The 14,663-nt window shown below is 35.5% G+C and overlaps 1 protein-coding gene and 1 pseudogene across 4 annotated transcripts in view; one reads left to right on the top strand and one right to left on the bottom strand.

Moving 5' to 3' along the window:
* Nucleotides 1-14,663, top strand: part of Numb (NUMB endocytic adaptor protein) — a 59,635-nt gene that overhangs the window by 22,777 nt on the left and 22,195 nt on the right. For 2 of the 4 annotated variants that reach the window (XM_071709982.1, XM_071709983.1), the window contains exon 1: nt 11,953-14,388. The exons of 1 other annotated variant lie outside the window; for it this stretch is intronic. In XM_071709982.1, coding sequence (XP_071566083.1) covers nt 14,314-14,388 — 75 coding nt within the window. In that variant the 5' untranslated portion in view covers nt 11,953-14,313. Of the gene's footprint in view, nt 1-3,893; nt 3,939-11,952; nt 14,389-14,663 lie in introns of those variants that run through there. One more of the 4 variants, XM_071709984.1, reaches the window with a different exon arrangement.
* Nucleotides 11,856-14,249, bottom strand: LOC139774595 (uncharacterized; annotated as a pseudogene).

A 14,663-nucleotide genomic window follows, 5' to 3' on the forward strand; every position in this document is an offset into this window, starting at 1 on the left:
ATAAGTTGCTCTGTTTTAACCTTTGCAACGACAAAGTTAATTGGTTGTGTGTAAATTATTTTGTAATGTCGATAGAATTGGCAATTTCAGCTCAAAGTATTCTTACAACGTATCTTACATTACTGTCGATTTTTATGTTTGAATGTATATACACGCTAACGTATTTATCAATATCTTTTCCTTGACAAATCACTGACAATGAGTACTATTTCGTTTTACTATATATATATCTAATATTAAAATCAAATATGTCATTAGACTCGTGAAAATGTCAACGAATTAATAAACAGCTATACGAGTCAGGCGCAGTACGTGGTGCGCAAGTAAAGAAATTAATAGTTACAGAAGTAACGAATTACAATGTATATAATATACATATACATCTATTCCAACTTGATAAACTGCGCGCCGATTATTTGTCGGACTTGAAACACAGCTATCGTTGGAACATTAATACCCTTCCCTCTCCGGAATTAAATCGACGTGATTCACGGAATGAGGGAGGTTCCAGGTTCGAATCCTGGCTGAGGTAATATTTTTCGCAATAGATTCTTTACAGTTTTTTAAAATAATTAAATCGCGTCGATTAAATTCCGAGGAGGGAAGGGTATTAATGTTCCAACGACAGCTGTGTTTCAAGTCCGACAAATAATCGGCGCGCAGTTTATCAAGTTGGAATAGATGTATATATGTATATTATATACATTGTAATTCGTTACTTCTGTAACTATTAATTTCTTTACTTGCGCACCACGTATTACCGCGCCTGACTCGTATAGCTGTTTATTAATTTGTTAATATTAAAATCTATACTTATTCTTTTAATCTTATTCTTTTATTCTTTATTTTATTATTCTGTCTTTCTCTTATATTCTATTGCTTTTTTTGCCACTTGCCAGTCAAATCAATTATCTCTATTTATTAATCTCACATTCTCAGATAGTAAAATTTGCCTTTAATTATAATTATAGTTAATTTAGAAATTACATCAACTGACCAAAACCCATGGTTGAAATTAATAATGTCTCGATGATTGATCCGAAAAAAGTTCTGTGTGAATCCGACAAAGCAAGTTGGCTCACAGTTTTTCAATGTTCATATCGAAAAGACGTTATATATATTGCCAGTCAGGTCGATTTAAATTACTTTAATTGTTATTCTATGTACTGGCGAAAGAAATTTATCATTCTGATAATTATAGTTCTTAAATATTATAGGGCGTTCTTCATATTTTCTTTGGTATTCCATAATATTGAGTAATGTGGGAATTATAAATTATCTATATTGAATAAATTTTATTTCCATTGATAATTAAATATGCGAGAATGATAGGCAGCGATTACATATAGTAATGATAAGGTAGCAAAAATATCCTTGAAATATTGCAATATTGCGATGTTTGCCATTAATGCAGCTATCATAGATGTATGCAGTGGTTTATTTTATTTTAAAAGGCTTTCGTTAAAAATGTTATTATGACATATTTATTAATAACTGAATTTTGTGTATGACAACTTTCGAAATGTATGAGAATATATTAAAATTAAATTATCTTAAAATAAATGGTAATTCTGCGTTAGACCATTTATTCGATTTGAATGAAAATTATTTATTTATCCTGAAGGCATCGTTTATTAGCTGGTCAAAGATTCGGAGATTTGTCGTTTGATCGTGGTATGTTCGATTGTACATTTTTCCAATTTTTGTATATATAGGTATACTGTTAATGAATTGCAAAAATTTTACGTCAAAGTTAGGAACTTTACGATGCAACTCCTCGTTGACATTCTACAATAAATCATAGATTTTTTTCTATTAATATATTTAATATCTTCTTCAGCTATTTAGTTACAACATTAATTTTATTTAATAATAAATTAAGACAACTTAAAAAAAAAGTTTCTTAAAGAATAGGCAATGCATTTATTGTTCTACATGAATAAACATTGATATTTTTAATTCACTGATTAAATCTATTTATGATTTTCTTAATTTTTCTTTCTGATTAATTTATTTTTAGAGTGTAAACATGCATATTAAAGGAAATTTTTTATAAGATGATTATCTTAGTGTATTGAATTTCCTTCGTTAGGAGACTTCCCTCAAAGGCTTAAGAAATTTAGTTTAGAAATAAGTTTATATTCGCAACGTCGCGTCGGTCATTTTTTCTACACAGAACTTAAAATGTGTAATGGTCTTTAAAACAGCATTATTTATATTGTTTTTCACTTTATCGCAAAAGGAATTATTTGTGTTGTCAAGTTCTTTCTTCAAAGTTTCCATATTAGATCTAGACTGCAATATTATAAGCTTTTAGGTAATTATTAGGGAATTTGTATTTAATATTACAAATATGATTTGATTAGAGAATGTTTCAACTGATTATATGGGAAGCAATAAGAACTCTTAAGTGCTTTCAGATTAATTTCAAAATATCCTTTTTTATGTATACTTTTGTTTCTTGCTTTGGAATAATTCGTTGTTATGAATTTCACTGAATTTTTTATTACGCTCGATTAGTTACTATTATGATCGCAAGAATGACATAATTTTTAAAGGATGAAGAAAAATAATATACTGTCCTTTGAATTTTCTTCTACGTTATTTTACCTGATATAACTCAGGTGGAAAATTCATGCTTCGAATGGAATTTTATGACGAATGAAGTTACGAATTCTGATACATTTAATTAATTGACCATCAGAACTGCATTGGAATCGGAAACAAAACGTATTATTGAGATCAGTGTGTCCCGTCGGTGAAAATGCGAGCACGTTGATTACCGTTAGAACCAGCCTCACGGGACGCGTGCATGTGTATGATGCATGTGTATGCACGCATACGCACGTGCTCGCGCTCGTACGTACAAATTCACCCCTATAAAATATTCCCATAGGAGAGGCGCACGGGGTGTCGTGGGAACGGTCTCGCTCGATATAAAGTGCCGCGCACATTTTTATGGGGCACGTATACGTTCAAGTAGCTCGGGGATTCCTTTGTAACGAATCGGCGACTAGTCTTCTCGCCTGGGAGTCGCGCACCGAGTCAATTCAATGAGAATATATTTTTTTTTCCCTCCGAATGTGAGTATCACGGCAGACACACAATTCCAGTTTTCTACAGAGTACGTTACGCGTATGTTGGCCAGATAATGAGATAATTATCAAATTTCATAACAATGCGTATATATATAGAATAAATCAAAACCGTCTGCCTCTCTTTCTCTTTCACAAAACGATAAATTACTGTTATTGCCAGTACATTAAGTATAGCGATATCAAAATTGTTATTTGTTATACAGAGCATTGTGTCATCAAGGGATAATTAATTTCAGACTTTGGACACATTTGGACGTCACAAAAGTGTTCTCTAATTGATTCTTTTCTGGCAATGAGTTGAGTGAAATATATAACCATAAATCTTACGTTAACATTTATGTACCTATTACGTACCTATTATTTTTGTATACGTTAGTAATATTAAACATTTTTATATTATGTATTATACATTAATTTATAGATTATTAATTTTAATTATTAATTATAGTGTTAGATTTATTTACTTTATTCTCATTTAAATGATAACTCATTGCTTACTGCAACAATAGATTTAATTTTTTTAGTGCTCGTGTGCTCAATGATAAAATTAGCAAATTACACATATAACTTATAACTTATATTTATATCTAAGTAAATAAATTTAGATGTTTTTTTTATTTGCTACAAACATTTCTTTGGGAGAAGTTTTAAATGTATTAGGTTTTTAGCGAAGTATTATAATTAAATGTCATCTTTGTCCTAGATAATTTACGTATATTAATAATAGTAAAATACTATAATTCTTCTTTTACATGCGTGTAATATATATGTATATATAATTTTTATATTTTTCAGAAAGAAACGTGAACCGTTGGTCTGGAGTAAATTAAAAATTTTTTGGTAAGTTATTAGTTATCAATATTTCCATCCAGGTTTCATGTTTTGAAAGTTACACTTATATTTTACCTGATTTTTATTTCATCCCCTGCATATTTTTCTGTAAAAATACAAATGTTTAGGGTGGTGATAGAATAGGTAGTAAAATCTACACATCTGCTCGTTCATTCTGATTCATTTCCTGTACATATCGATGACATGTGTTCGCGGTACTTCATATGTTCGCGGTATTTCATATGCTCTTCATACAAAATATACGAAATTTTATAATCATAGAGCATAGGGATGTGAGTTAGATGCAAAAGTAATGCAACATTGCGTAATATCTTGTCTGCTCTTATGAATAGCAAGTATAATATATGTATTCTCTACAAATTAAATTATTTTAATTAATTAAGATATGTTATATTAGTATTGTGCGATATATGTCGAAGGATTAAATTTTGCAACGAGTAATGATTCTGTATTTATTTAATCTACATTAAGAAGAAATTAATTTAAAATTTGTTCAAAGCCTCTTAATATATTGATTTCTACTATTTCTAGAACACATTACAAGAGAAATTACATGTCAAAGATAACCTGATAAATCTATTTATTAGATACTTTTAAATATAATAAGATGTTATAATATTTTTTCTTGGAAATTAAGGTACAGACATTATATTCTAATAGGGAATGCAGAACACAGTGGAACAAACATTTATACTTAAAATTATATTTAAAAATACATTTATAAAATACATTTACATTTAGAAAGAAAGACAACACAGATATCCTAGTTCAAATATTTAAAAATATATGAACAAATATCAGAGTCATTGTACTATAGAACGTTACACTCACTGATAACATTCTACGTTTTTAAAAAAATTGTAAAAAATAGCGTTATTACTGTATAATTCTTTTTTTTTTAGTGTTATAGAAATATTCTTGCCTTCTCTTTCTTCTCCAATTCAAGATTTCAGGTCTTTGAATAAACAAATATCTTTATTTATCAGTATTAAAACGCCCAAAATATTTTACTAACAATTTCAATGTTAATTAAGGTGATAGGTCGATCATCAGGCTACTATTGTAAAGGCTAATTAAATCATGGGCACGAAGTCCAATAACTTCCATTGAAACTGCACCGCGGACGCATCACGTAAAGCACACCTTAGCCTTTCGGATTTGTTCACATGTCCGGGCCATCCGTTATCCCGCCGATTATCGAATGTTCACGAAACGGTCGTTCATCGAACGTACTCGGGGATCGGTTTGTCTATCTATCTAATCAACGTTTAACGACGCGCGGGAGGCCGGTGACGAAACGTTATGCTTCGTTAATTGCCATAACCCGATTTCACGTCGCGATTAAGCGCGTGTATGCTCGTTTATTCCCGTGTACAAATAACAATGCTCTTCGTGGCTCCATTGTTGCGCGGCACTTATTGTGTGAACCACCACGCACACCAGAGAGAGAGAGAGAGAGAGAGAGAGAGAGAGAGAGAGAGAGAAGGGGCGGTTATGGGGCCTTGACTCAAAATTCCCATGACAGATCTTCCATCTTCTTCTGCATTCTATTTTTCAGCGACAGTAAAATAAGAAGAGAAATCTGTAGGAATTATTTACATCTTATCGAGTGGTTTCAATTTCTTTCACCTTTCTGCGGTAATCGATACCGAGATTATCGGCCAATTCTCACGAATACCTTGTCCATTAGGAACGACTTCCCGGATCGGATAATGCTTAGAAGACTGAATTTGCGTCATGCTTAATTTACTGACTTGTAGTTGAAAGTTGATTCGTGATAAGAAGCGAGTAAGAGGCAGAAGAAAGCGCTCATTAGCGCGCAGTCTCTTAACCGGCGAAACTGTCAGGCTCGAAACAAAGGCAACCACCGAGTAAGATAAATAAGGTCTCATTGTATAACTTACACTATGTTATTAACACGAATAAGACATTTTTCTGGTTGCAGGAGCAATTTCTTTATTAAGACCCTACATGATTACGCTATATGACATATGATGCTTATCAAGTGTGATATTAGACTTTTGCGTAATTAATACTTCCAAGGGAAAAACTATTAGTTATCTCTTTCTTTAAGTAGTAACAACAATCATTTTAATTATACGAAAGAATAATCAATTTAATAATTAGAATTTTATGAAAAACAAATATGTAAAGTGAGAAATAAAAAGAAATGTTGAAAGCCACATTGATCTGCTTCGAATAATTACAGTTTATTTATGAAATTGAAATCTATATTTGATATGGTTTAATCACAAGCGCACGTGATGTTGGAAAACGTTAAATATACGATCAAACAATTTAATTCTTCGAATTGACCTGCTAACATTTAATCGTTAATTCAGAGCAAATGCGTAATATCTGCATTCGCTGTTAGCGAACACGTTCAACGTATCAAACATTCCATTGCTTCCACCTATTTAGCAGTATGTCAACGGATACTCGTAATGAATAAATTTTAATTGAGGACACGACTCCTGGGACTCGTGTATCGTATTGGCGTGATGGTTTCCCTCGTCACTATAGCTCTCACTATGATATTAAATTCGGACTTCACATAAATTCGTATGATTCGATCTCTGTGAAGTTAACATATCATTTTTAGAATTTCGATGCTGTTAAAGTTTTAGCTCTTCTCCAAACAGTCAAAGAAGTTCTGGTGACTAAATATAGCAAGGATCTAAAAATTTACGTATCATGATTTTTGAACTATAAAAATTGCTTGGAATTGCGATATTATATATCTAATTTACACAATCATTATTATAATATGTTTGCGCTAAGAAATTCTTATTATGAATGAAATTAACTTTATTTCAATCATAAAATATATTCACATAATTATATGTAACGTGATCAGTTAACCATATTTCTATTTACAAAGAGGAAGATAGAAGTCTTAAGATTCCTTCTAATTGTCTCGTCTATAATATTGCTACTTTATAACTCCGCCTTTTGTGTGATGGAAACATCTAAGCTTTAAATAATCTCCTTGCAATATTGCATGCGGAAAAGGTGTTTACGAAATCTACGTTAGCTTGCACCTTCATTAATTACCGAAGTACGATAATTACGCTCCAAATTCTGCACGGAGAGATGATATACGTTAAAACACATGCGCCCGTTGGTACCTGCTAGCTCGATATGCATGGGAATATACCGGCATGTGGTTTTGTCACAGCCATATGGCGCGACCGTGAACGCACGTGCGAGAAAGACTCGAAAGACGCATACATTCTATATAGGACGCTATTATCTCATGCTCTTTCCGCAACGGAAGAAACGTTCAAACGGTAGATATATACTGGCCGTCATAATAAACATTGACAGCTATAACGAAATTGATCGATATTTTAATGATAAAGTTTCAATACCAGAAATTTTAATAACTATTATTATCTTGAAGGCATTAAAAAGAGATGGCAGTCTTTATTTAAACATTCATATTTTTATTACTTCAATTAAAGAATAATATATTTTTATTTTTATGAATTTTAAATGTTATCTGTGCAGTAATTAATATATATAGTAAGACATGTATTTTATATAAACAAAAATTTATTTTACGTTAAAATAAATATAACTTAATATTTGCGAAGATTTATTTTTCAACAGCGGGAAAATCATTAATTTACTATTTCCGCTTTGTCAAATGTAGTTTATGAAAATTTGTATGTTTCTAACGAGGTATTCATCGTAATAAATCTATCTGATGGTTGCGAACCGACGCGACGGTTGAAGTGACATAATGTACTTTTGCACATGTAAAGTAATGCAATTATTCGTCTGTTGATACGGTAGTAAACAGATTTTGCAATAGTATGCAGTATGCTATATTCTCGAAACCGGTTATTATCAAATGTCACATCACATGTCGTAACTTGTGGACGAGTATTTTGAACTCGTTTGTATATGGTCACCTATAATTTGTAAGTGAATACATTTAGTTTGACAATATCTTCGTTATGCTTCTTAAAATTCACATAAAATTTGCCTTTATATCTATATATATATATATCGTTAAAATATTATTATTATTATGAAAATGTAGTAAGAGGAGACTTGTTGGGAAAACGTATCGACACGTAAATTTTAAAGTTCCACCAGCTTGAAAATATTAAAAAGTTTATATTCTCGGAAGTTCTCTCCATTGGAAGAACATATTTTCACCGAATTTATCGTTCGATGTTGGTAAAAGAGAAACTCATCACTGAAAAAGCTAATATTATTACTGATATTTTTCAAGTTTGAAAAGAAGTTAGTATCATATTATTTTGAATATTTTAAAAGCTTTCAGAGTTGTTTAGGATTGTGTAATTGAGTTTTTAAACTTGTATTTATTTTATGTTTTATTTATATATATTTCATTTCCAAAATTGTACGCTTTATATTTTAATTTATAGATACTGTTTACAATTATAGTTACTGAAAAATAAATTTTTTAATGAAACTCTTGGATAACTTATTTCAAATTGAATAAATCTATATCATATTAATCAGACGTTTATCCTTTAATACCGATATTAATCAATGTTTTTGTAATTGGATGCAGTTCTGCAATGCGGAATTAACTCCAAAAGCTTACTTTTCCGCTAAAGTAAATTTCGAAATATTAAAAATAAAATTCTGCGCCGACGTTATCTCAAATATGACCGAACTATAATCCTCCTTAAATACAATTCCACGTGTTATATGTATTTTTAGAAAGTCTTCTGTTCACAATATAAAACAAAAATCAATACAGAACTAAAAATCGCGAAAATATGGCGCTTGGTTTCTTATTGCATAACTGCATCCAATTTTTCTTCAGTTTACCTATAATTTTACGGTACATGCCAATTGAATATTAAAGGTCCAGCGATTCGCACGACGAGTAAAGGGCGCTAACATAAAGGGTGCTACCGGAATAGCAATGGCCTATGTCACCGTGGTCGCAGTTGCAGGTTTCATGGAAGATGTTGAGAGTCGCCCTCCGATCGCGAGACACAAGTGCACCTACCGTTCGTTACTCTTTACACCTGTGCTCACACACAACGCCCCGGTGTTCCGTGTGTGCGTGCGCCGCTGCGACGTATTGTGAAATACTCTTGTACGTGCGTAACTGAGTGTGCTGTGCGCATAACGTGAAAAAGAATTCGACCGAAATAGTCGCAGCTGGGGCGACGCGCGATTGCGGCTTACGACCTTTTTCGAAGCGACCGGACCGCGGAGATTTCTACTGCACGCAGAAATAAGGGACAAGGCCACGATCAACGTGTGCTAAAATAATGATATCATTCGCTCTGCAATATATACGTATAATACAGTGTCAAGTACGACGAAGTAAATAAGAAGGACGGGACATTTAATTTTATCGGTCGAAGTTATTTTTGTTACGGCGGTGGAAAAAAAAGTCTCATATTTATATTTTATGATTCTTGAAGAAGGAAAACGCGTTTTTTTTCTTAGTATGAAAAGATTTCTTAATACAAGAAGTAGAGATAACTTCAAGTTAATTAACTAGCTCTTTATATTTTTGTATTATTAAGAGGAAGCTCTTTGTTAAATTGCAAAGAAAATAAAATTGGACAAAATGCTGTACTTTATTTTATGTTTTTTTCTGTCTCCCATGTTTTTTTGTGTTTATTATATGTTATAATAAAATTATAAACACCAATGTTTTTTATTTTTTAATTGTTAATTATAATAGCCGTTCCTTTAAAACTCCTTGAATTCCTTCTAAATCAAAGTTCAGATTTTTTTATGCTTATTATAAATATAGAAAATCTCTTTCGAGAACAAATTTCCTGCGTTTAATATCGTGTTTAGCTTTCGAATCCGAGTAGGTACGGAAGCACGAGAGGACGTAGGAGAGCAAAGGCAGATGTTGGATTTCTTTCGTCATTTTCGTCGCGCGCCCTTAAACGTGGAAAGTAAATCCACGTATCGCAGCTGCTTGAAGGGCGCACGTTCATTGAGAACTTTTAGCTCCGTTAGATGCGAGACCTACACCTTGTTTAATTAAAGATTAAGATTAATGCCGTGTGCAATTTGATTGAAAGTTCCAATTATGTATAAAATCAGAGTATAAAAATCGGAGCTGCGTAATAAGAATTGCAGTCCTGTGTTTTAAATACGCCAGTTTTGAATTGCATGGAGCAGCGTTAGATAATCCTGACTAAATTAGTAGCTTTTTTACTTTTTAAATGTCATTAGTTAATTAATCAAATTACTCGTTTAAGTCAGGTCATTATGTAAAAAGTTGCTTTTACGTCTTCCGTTATCTGTCATTGAAATATGCAAACTCGATCTCGATGAGTTTGAATTCCAAGTTGCTATCGCGTTTTTCTATTTCGAGAATTGTTCTACTTTTCTAATTAAAACTTACATTACAAAAAATACTTATCAAAAATTAGTCAATCGCTTCGACGAAGTTCCTAGCAACAGGAAATGTCATAATTTTCAATATTTTTCATCGATTTCCTATATTCTGAAGGAAAACAGATTCTGCTCGACGAGAGAGAGAGAGAGAGAGAGAGAGAGCTCTCTGTGCGAAGAGACGCATTGGCCTCCGCGGTAAACTTCTCTCGGTCTCAGCAGATGTACGAGTATTTGCCTCGGCAGCTGCTTCTCTCACCGCCGTAAACTTCGGATATCCACCCCGGCTTTTCGTTTTGAGTTGACCTGAACTCTCCATCATCTTCTCCATATCAACCTAATGTCGACCTGCAAGAGATCGCAACGGCGATCTCCGGATTGCCAGCGCCGATGTAAATTTCTCCGATCCAGCTCAGGAATCGAGCCCGAGTCATTCTCTCGGAAGATGTATAATCACGTGAAAAACCGGTTTTGCCTCGTCGATTTAACTTCGAGCGGAAGCCGACGATCGGGGTACTGTAGAATCTAACTATATCCCTGAGACTCGCGAGGTAGGGAGAAGGAAGCAACTTGGGTCCGACTCGGGGCCAAGGCATTCACGTTAGAGGAGAGAGGAGGGATTGGTTTTGAGCAAGAGGGCTCTCTTCTCCTGCGTACGTTCCTGAAATTTTATATATAAAATATATTGCCCGTATACATATACTTCTACATATTGTATGCGTGCGAAGAGAACATTTATTTAACAAAAGAATGTTATATAGTTTTTAATTTAATTTATTTTAATTGTGAAATTCAATTAAAACTTTTATTAATTTTTCGTTATATTGTTTAAAAAATAAAAAACATCTACACATACAATATATATATTTTATATAATATACATATATTATATTATATAAAATATATTATAATACATTATATAATTATATATATTGTACGTACATACATATATTATTTTTACAAAAATTAAATTTACTATTTAAAAATTAAAAAATTTTATTATTTGGAAAAATATACACTTGTAGATAAAAGATTTTGAAAGAATATAAAACATTCATGAAGAAAAATTTGAAATAGAAGCTCAAACTTTTAAATATAAATTGATTATATGAATCTAAACCAGAAATAAAAAATATTTAATATATCGTTACATCATGCAAGAGCATTTTGTCCAGCAAATATAAAGGAGAGAAGCAACAATATGTCTTTAAAGGACGGGCCTGACGGATCTATATCGGTCCCTGACAAACGGCAGAGTGGGATAAACCGACCTGGGTCTGTTGGACCCTCGGCATTCGCGTCTAGAGTCTCTCAGGGGGGGTTGTCGTGTATCCGCTGGTCAGGCTCGTCTGTGCCCGAGAGTGTACCTTCAAACGAACTCTTCTCATCGATACCGTTCGGTGAAAGTCCGCAATGTTGCGTCGCGTCGTTTTCTGCGGTAAAAGTGAAACGGCGCGACGGTATACCCTTCCCAAGTTTAAATTCTATTGATAAGTGCTCCTCTCACGCACGCTTCGCGTCCTCCATGAAATTGTTGTATCGTTGAATCATCTACCTGTGTTGTCTGTGACTCCAGATGGCGCGTCTAGATCGTGAAAACGTTGAGCCTGCGTTCGAAAGCCGTGGCATCGTCATCGCCCGTTGGATTACCTGACAAATTCTTTTTTTTTTATCCCAATCATTGACACGGTTTTTTTTAAACGTGAATATTTTCGCCGATCTTTTAACCGTTTCTTCGTCGACGTGAGCTGAAAAAAAAAAAAACTTCATCGTGCTGTGCGATCGTGCGTCTCTATCCGCTTGATTGCGTAAATTTTGCTCCTCGAGTGGAAATACGTGATGACGGATGATTTTCCCGAAGATGGTGTACGAGAGCGTCAAACTCCTGGGCTCATCGACTGGATTCTCCACGCGAGAGATCAAACGTACTTTTGAGTTCCGGTGGGGTCGCCGGAAGTAGCTGAGCGTGACGGCGACGGTGCTAACGGAAAAACGTGGGAACTTGCGTAGCGTAACCGCACTTCGCCGCTGCTCCATTAGTTAACGCACGCTAAACGACCTCAAGGATAATCGCATTATACACTTTGCGACAAATGTTTTTTCTATCGCGGGGAAAATCTCTGTTCCAAGCCGATATCGTGTGTGAGTCTCTCGCATTAGCGATAAATAAAGAAGAGTACGTAAGAGAAAAAAAAAAACGTACGAGAAAGATAAAAAAGACAATAACGGGCGGAGATCAACTTGTTTGTGTGCTTCTCGGGTGTCTAATTGCCTCGTCGGAAGCACTGCATTTAACGGCTAATTTCCTACTCATCTGTGGGAAAAATATCGCGTCGGCTAAATTACGGAAATTCACAGGAGAACCATTTTTATAAAATGTGTACCGAAGTCTTTTTCGGCCGTGATTAATTGGTGCATTAAAGCAGCGGGCGTAAAGTTAGTTTAATTGATCGCACGTAATATCCTCGGAGTGGAGTGTCCCGAGCAAAAAGGTCCACACCCACCGTAAAACGTAAAAAATACCACATTCGAAAGTTGAATGGAGCTAGTTCTAGTCTCTAGTATACGTCCCATGTCCGTCCGACATTTAGACAGTTGTGTAATTTGGTAACGATTCGTGAAACTTTCGTTGAAAATATTCCGGAGAGTTGTCGTCGTATCTCGTGAAGAGACAACGATTACGGTTCCAAAAAGGATGAGAGGCAAGACCGGCTAGGGAGCGAGAAAAATACGATTGGAATTTACGATGCTCTTTGTAACGACAGACGTATTGAGGACGCGGGCAGTCATCGTTTAAAAATAACAGAAAGAGAGCGTAAGACGTCGTCACGTAAGACGGAGCCGACTGCATTGTGCAGCTCTGGCGTGTGCAGCGGAATACGCGGCGTTCTTCACTGTTATCCGCGAGGTGTTCGCCGACGTCTGCGGCGACCAGCCGAAGGGAGAGAGAGAGAGAGAGAGAGGTGACTCGGAGAGAGGCAAGACTTAGCGGCGAGACCAGAAACGGAGAGAGAGACCGATCGGAATCCCACTCTTCTAGGTGGAATCTCTGACGTCAGCCTGGAGCACACAAGTCGTATGACCAGTTCGGGACGCTCGCTGGTAAAAAGAGACGACGAAAAAGAAGAAGCGGAGGAAGAGTAGGAGAAAGAGGAGAAGGCAATAGCCTCCTCTCTCACGTCTATCTGGTTTTTACCGGCCGGCTCTCGGGAGCATCTCGCGTCGCCATGTCCTCCATGCATCGCGACATCCATCACCAGTAGTAGCGTTCGCTCCTACCTTTCATTCTTTTTCTCTCTCTCTCTCTCTCTCTCTCTCTCTCTCTTTCTCTCTGCGGCATCCATTCAGTGGCCGTTGTGCCGGACTAAAATTACTCTGGTCGGCTACGATCCACGCGCGAGCGGAGTGCTGGCTCCAGCGCGGAGCGTTTCGGAGCTGCTCGCGACGACTGGGAGGAGGCGTACCTATAATGCACGAACGGTTGTGATATATCAAGTGTGTGAACGGATGTCGCGTAAGATCGGGCCAATCTCGATTTCGTGACAGGATGGTGCTCGGCTGACAATGAGTGGCTCCGCCGGTACCCTTGATGTCACTCTCGGTGGGAAGTGATCTACAGAGTGTCGTTCAAAAGGATTCGAGAATAATTTTGGAATTCAGGCTCCACATCGTGATAAAGTAGAAAAAAATACCGAAAGGTCAACCGTTGCAGAGTTGAAACTCAACGAAACCGATTCGCATAGTGCTTCCAGTGGATCTATCCAATTTCAACAAGGTGTTTGCGTATGTTCGAAAAGAAACCTCATCGATTACTCCCTTTCATCCTGTAGCAAGAGATAAGTGCGCGACGTAAAGTTCACACCTGTGTCGCCTGAGCGTGGATGTCATTGGACGTCGGTGACGATCGCGCATGGTGCATCAAAGGATCGCCAACGATTCGTTGTATTTGGATACTTGACGCGAGCTTGTACTGCTCGTCCTGAAAACATCGCCGTCTCCTCCGAGAGAAATGGGAAACCACCCGTCCGCCCACCAGCCGCTCGAGAGGGCTACCAGCCATGCTGGAAATGGTCTTCGCCTCTCGGTACGTCGGTCGTGTTGTTTTTACGTCAGATGTAACGTTTTATTTTTACACGATTACTTGCGCGTGCTATATGCCACTGGTATCTGCGATACGAGGCGAAACTGTCACTTGCGCGTACACGCGCGTGACAGCTGTAACCATACGGTTATTGTTCTGGGTGTTTAGCTTCAGTAGTAGATACAGTGGCGGTATCCATTGACAGCATTCCTTTTAGCGTCAGCATTTATTTTCTAGAAACTTATAAATATTAAACTTATAATTATTTAAAACAATAT

Source organism: Temnothorax nylanderi, unplaced genomic scaffold (genome assembly GCF_030848795.1).
Source record: "Temnothorax nylanderi isolate EJ_2023f unplaced genomic scaffold, tnyl_v1.0 TNYL_tig0083_pilon, whole genome shotgun sequence".
In the NCBI taxonomy this organism is placed as follows: Eukaryota; Metazoa; Arthropoda; class Insecta; order Hymenoptera; family Formicidae; genus Temnothorax; species Temnothorax nylanderi.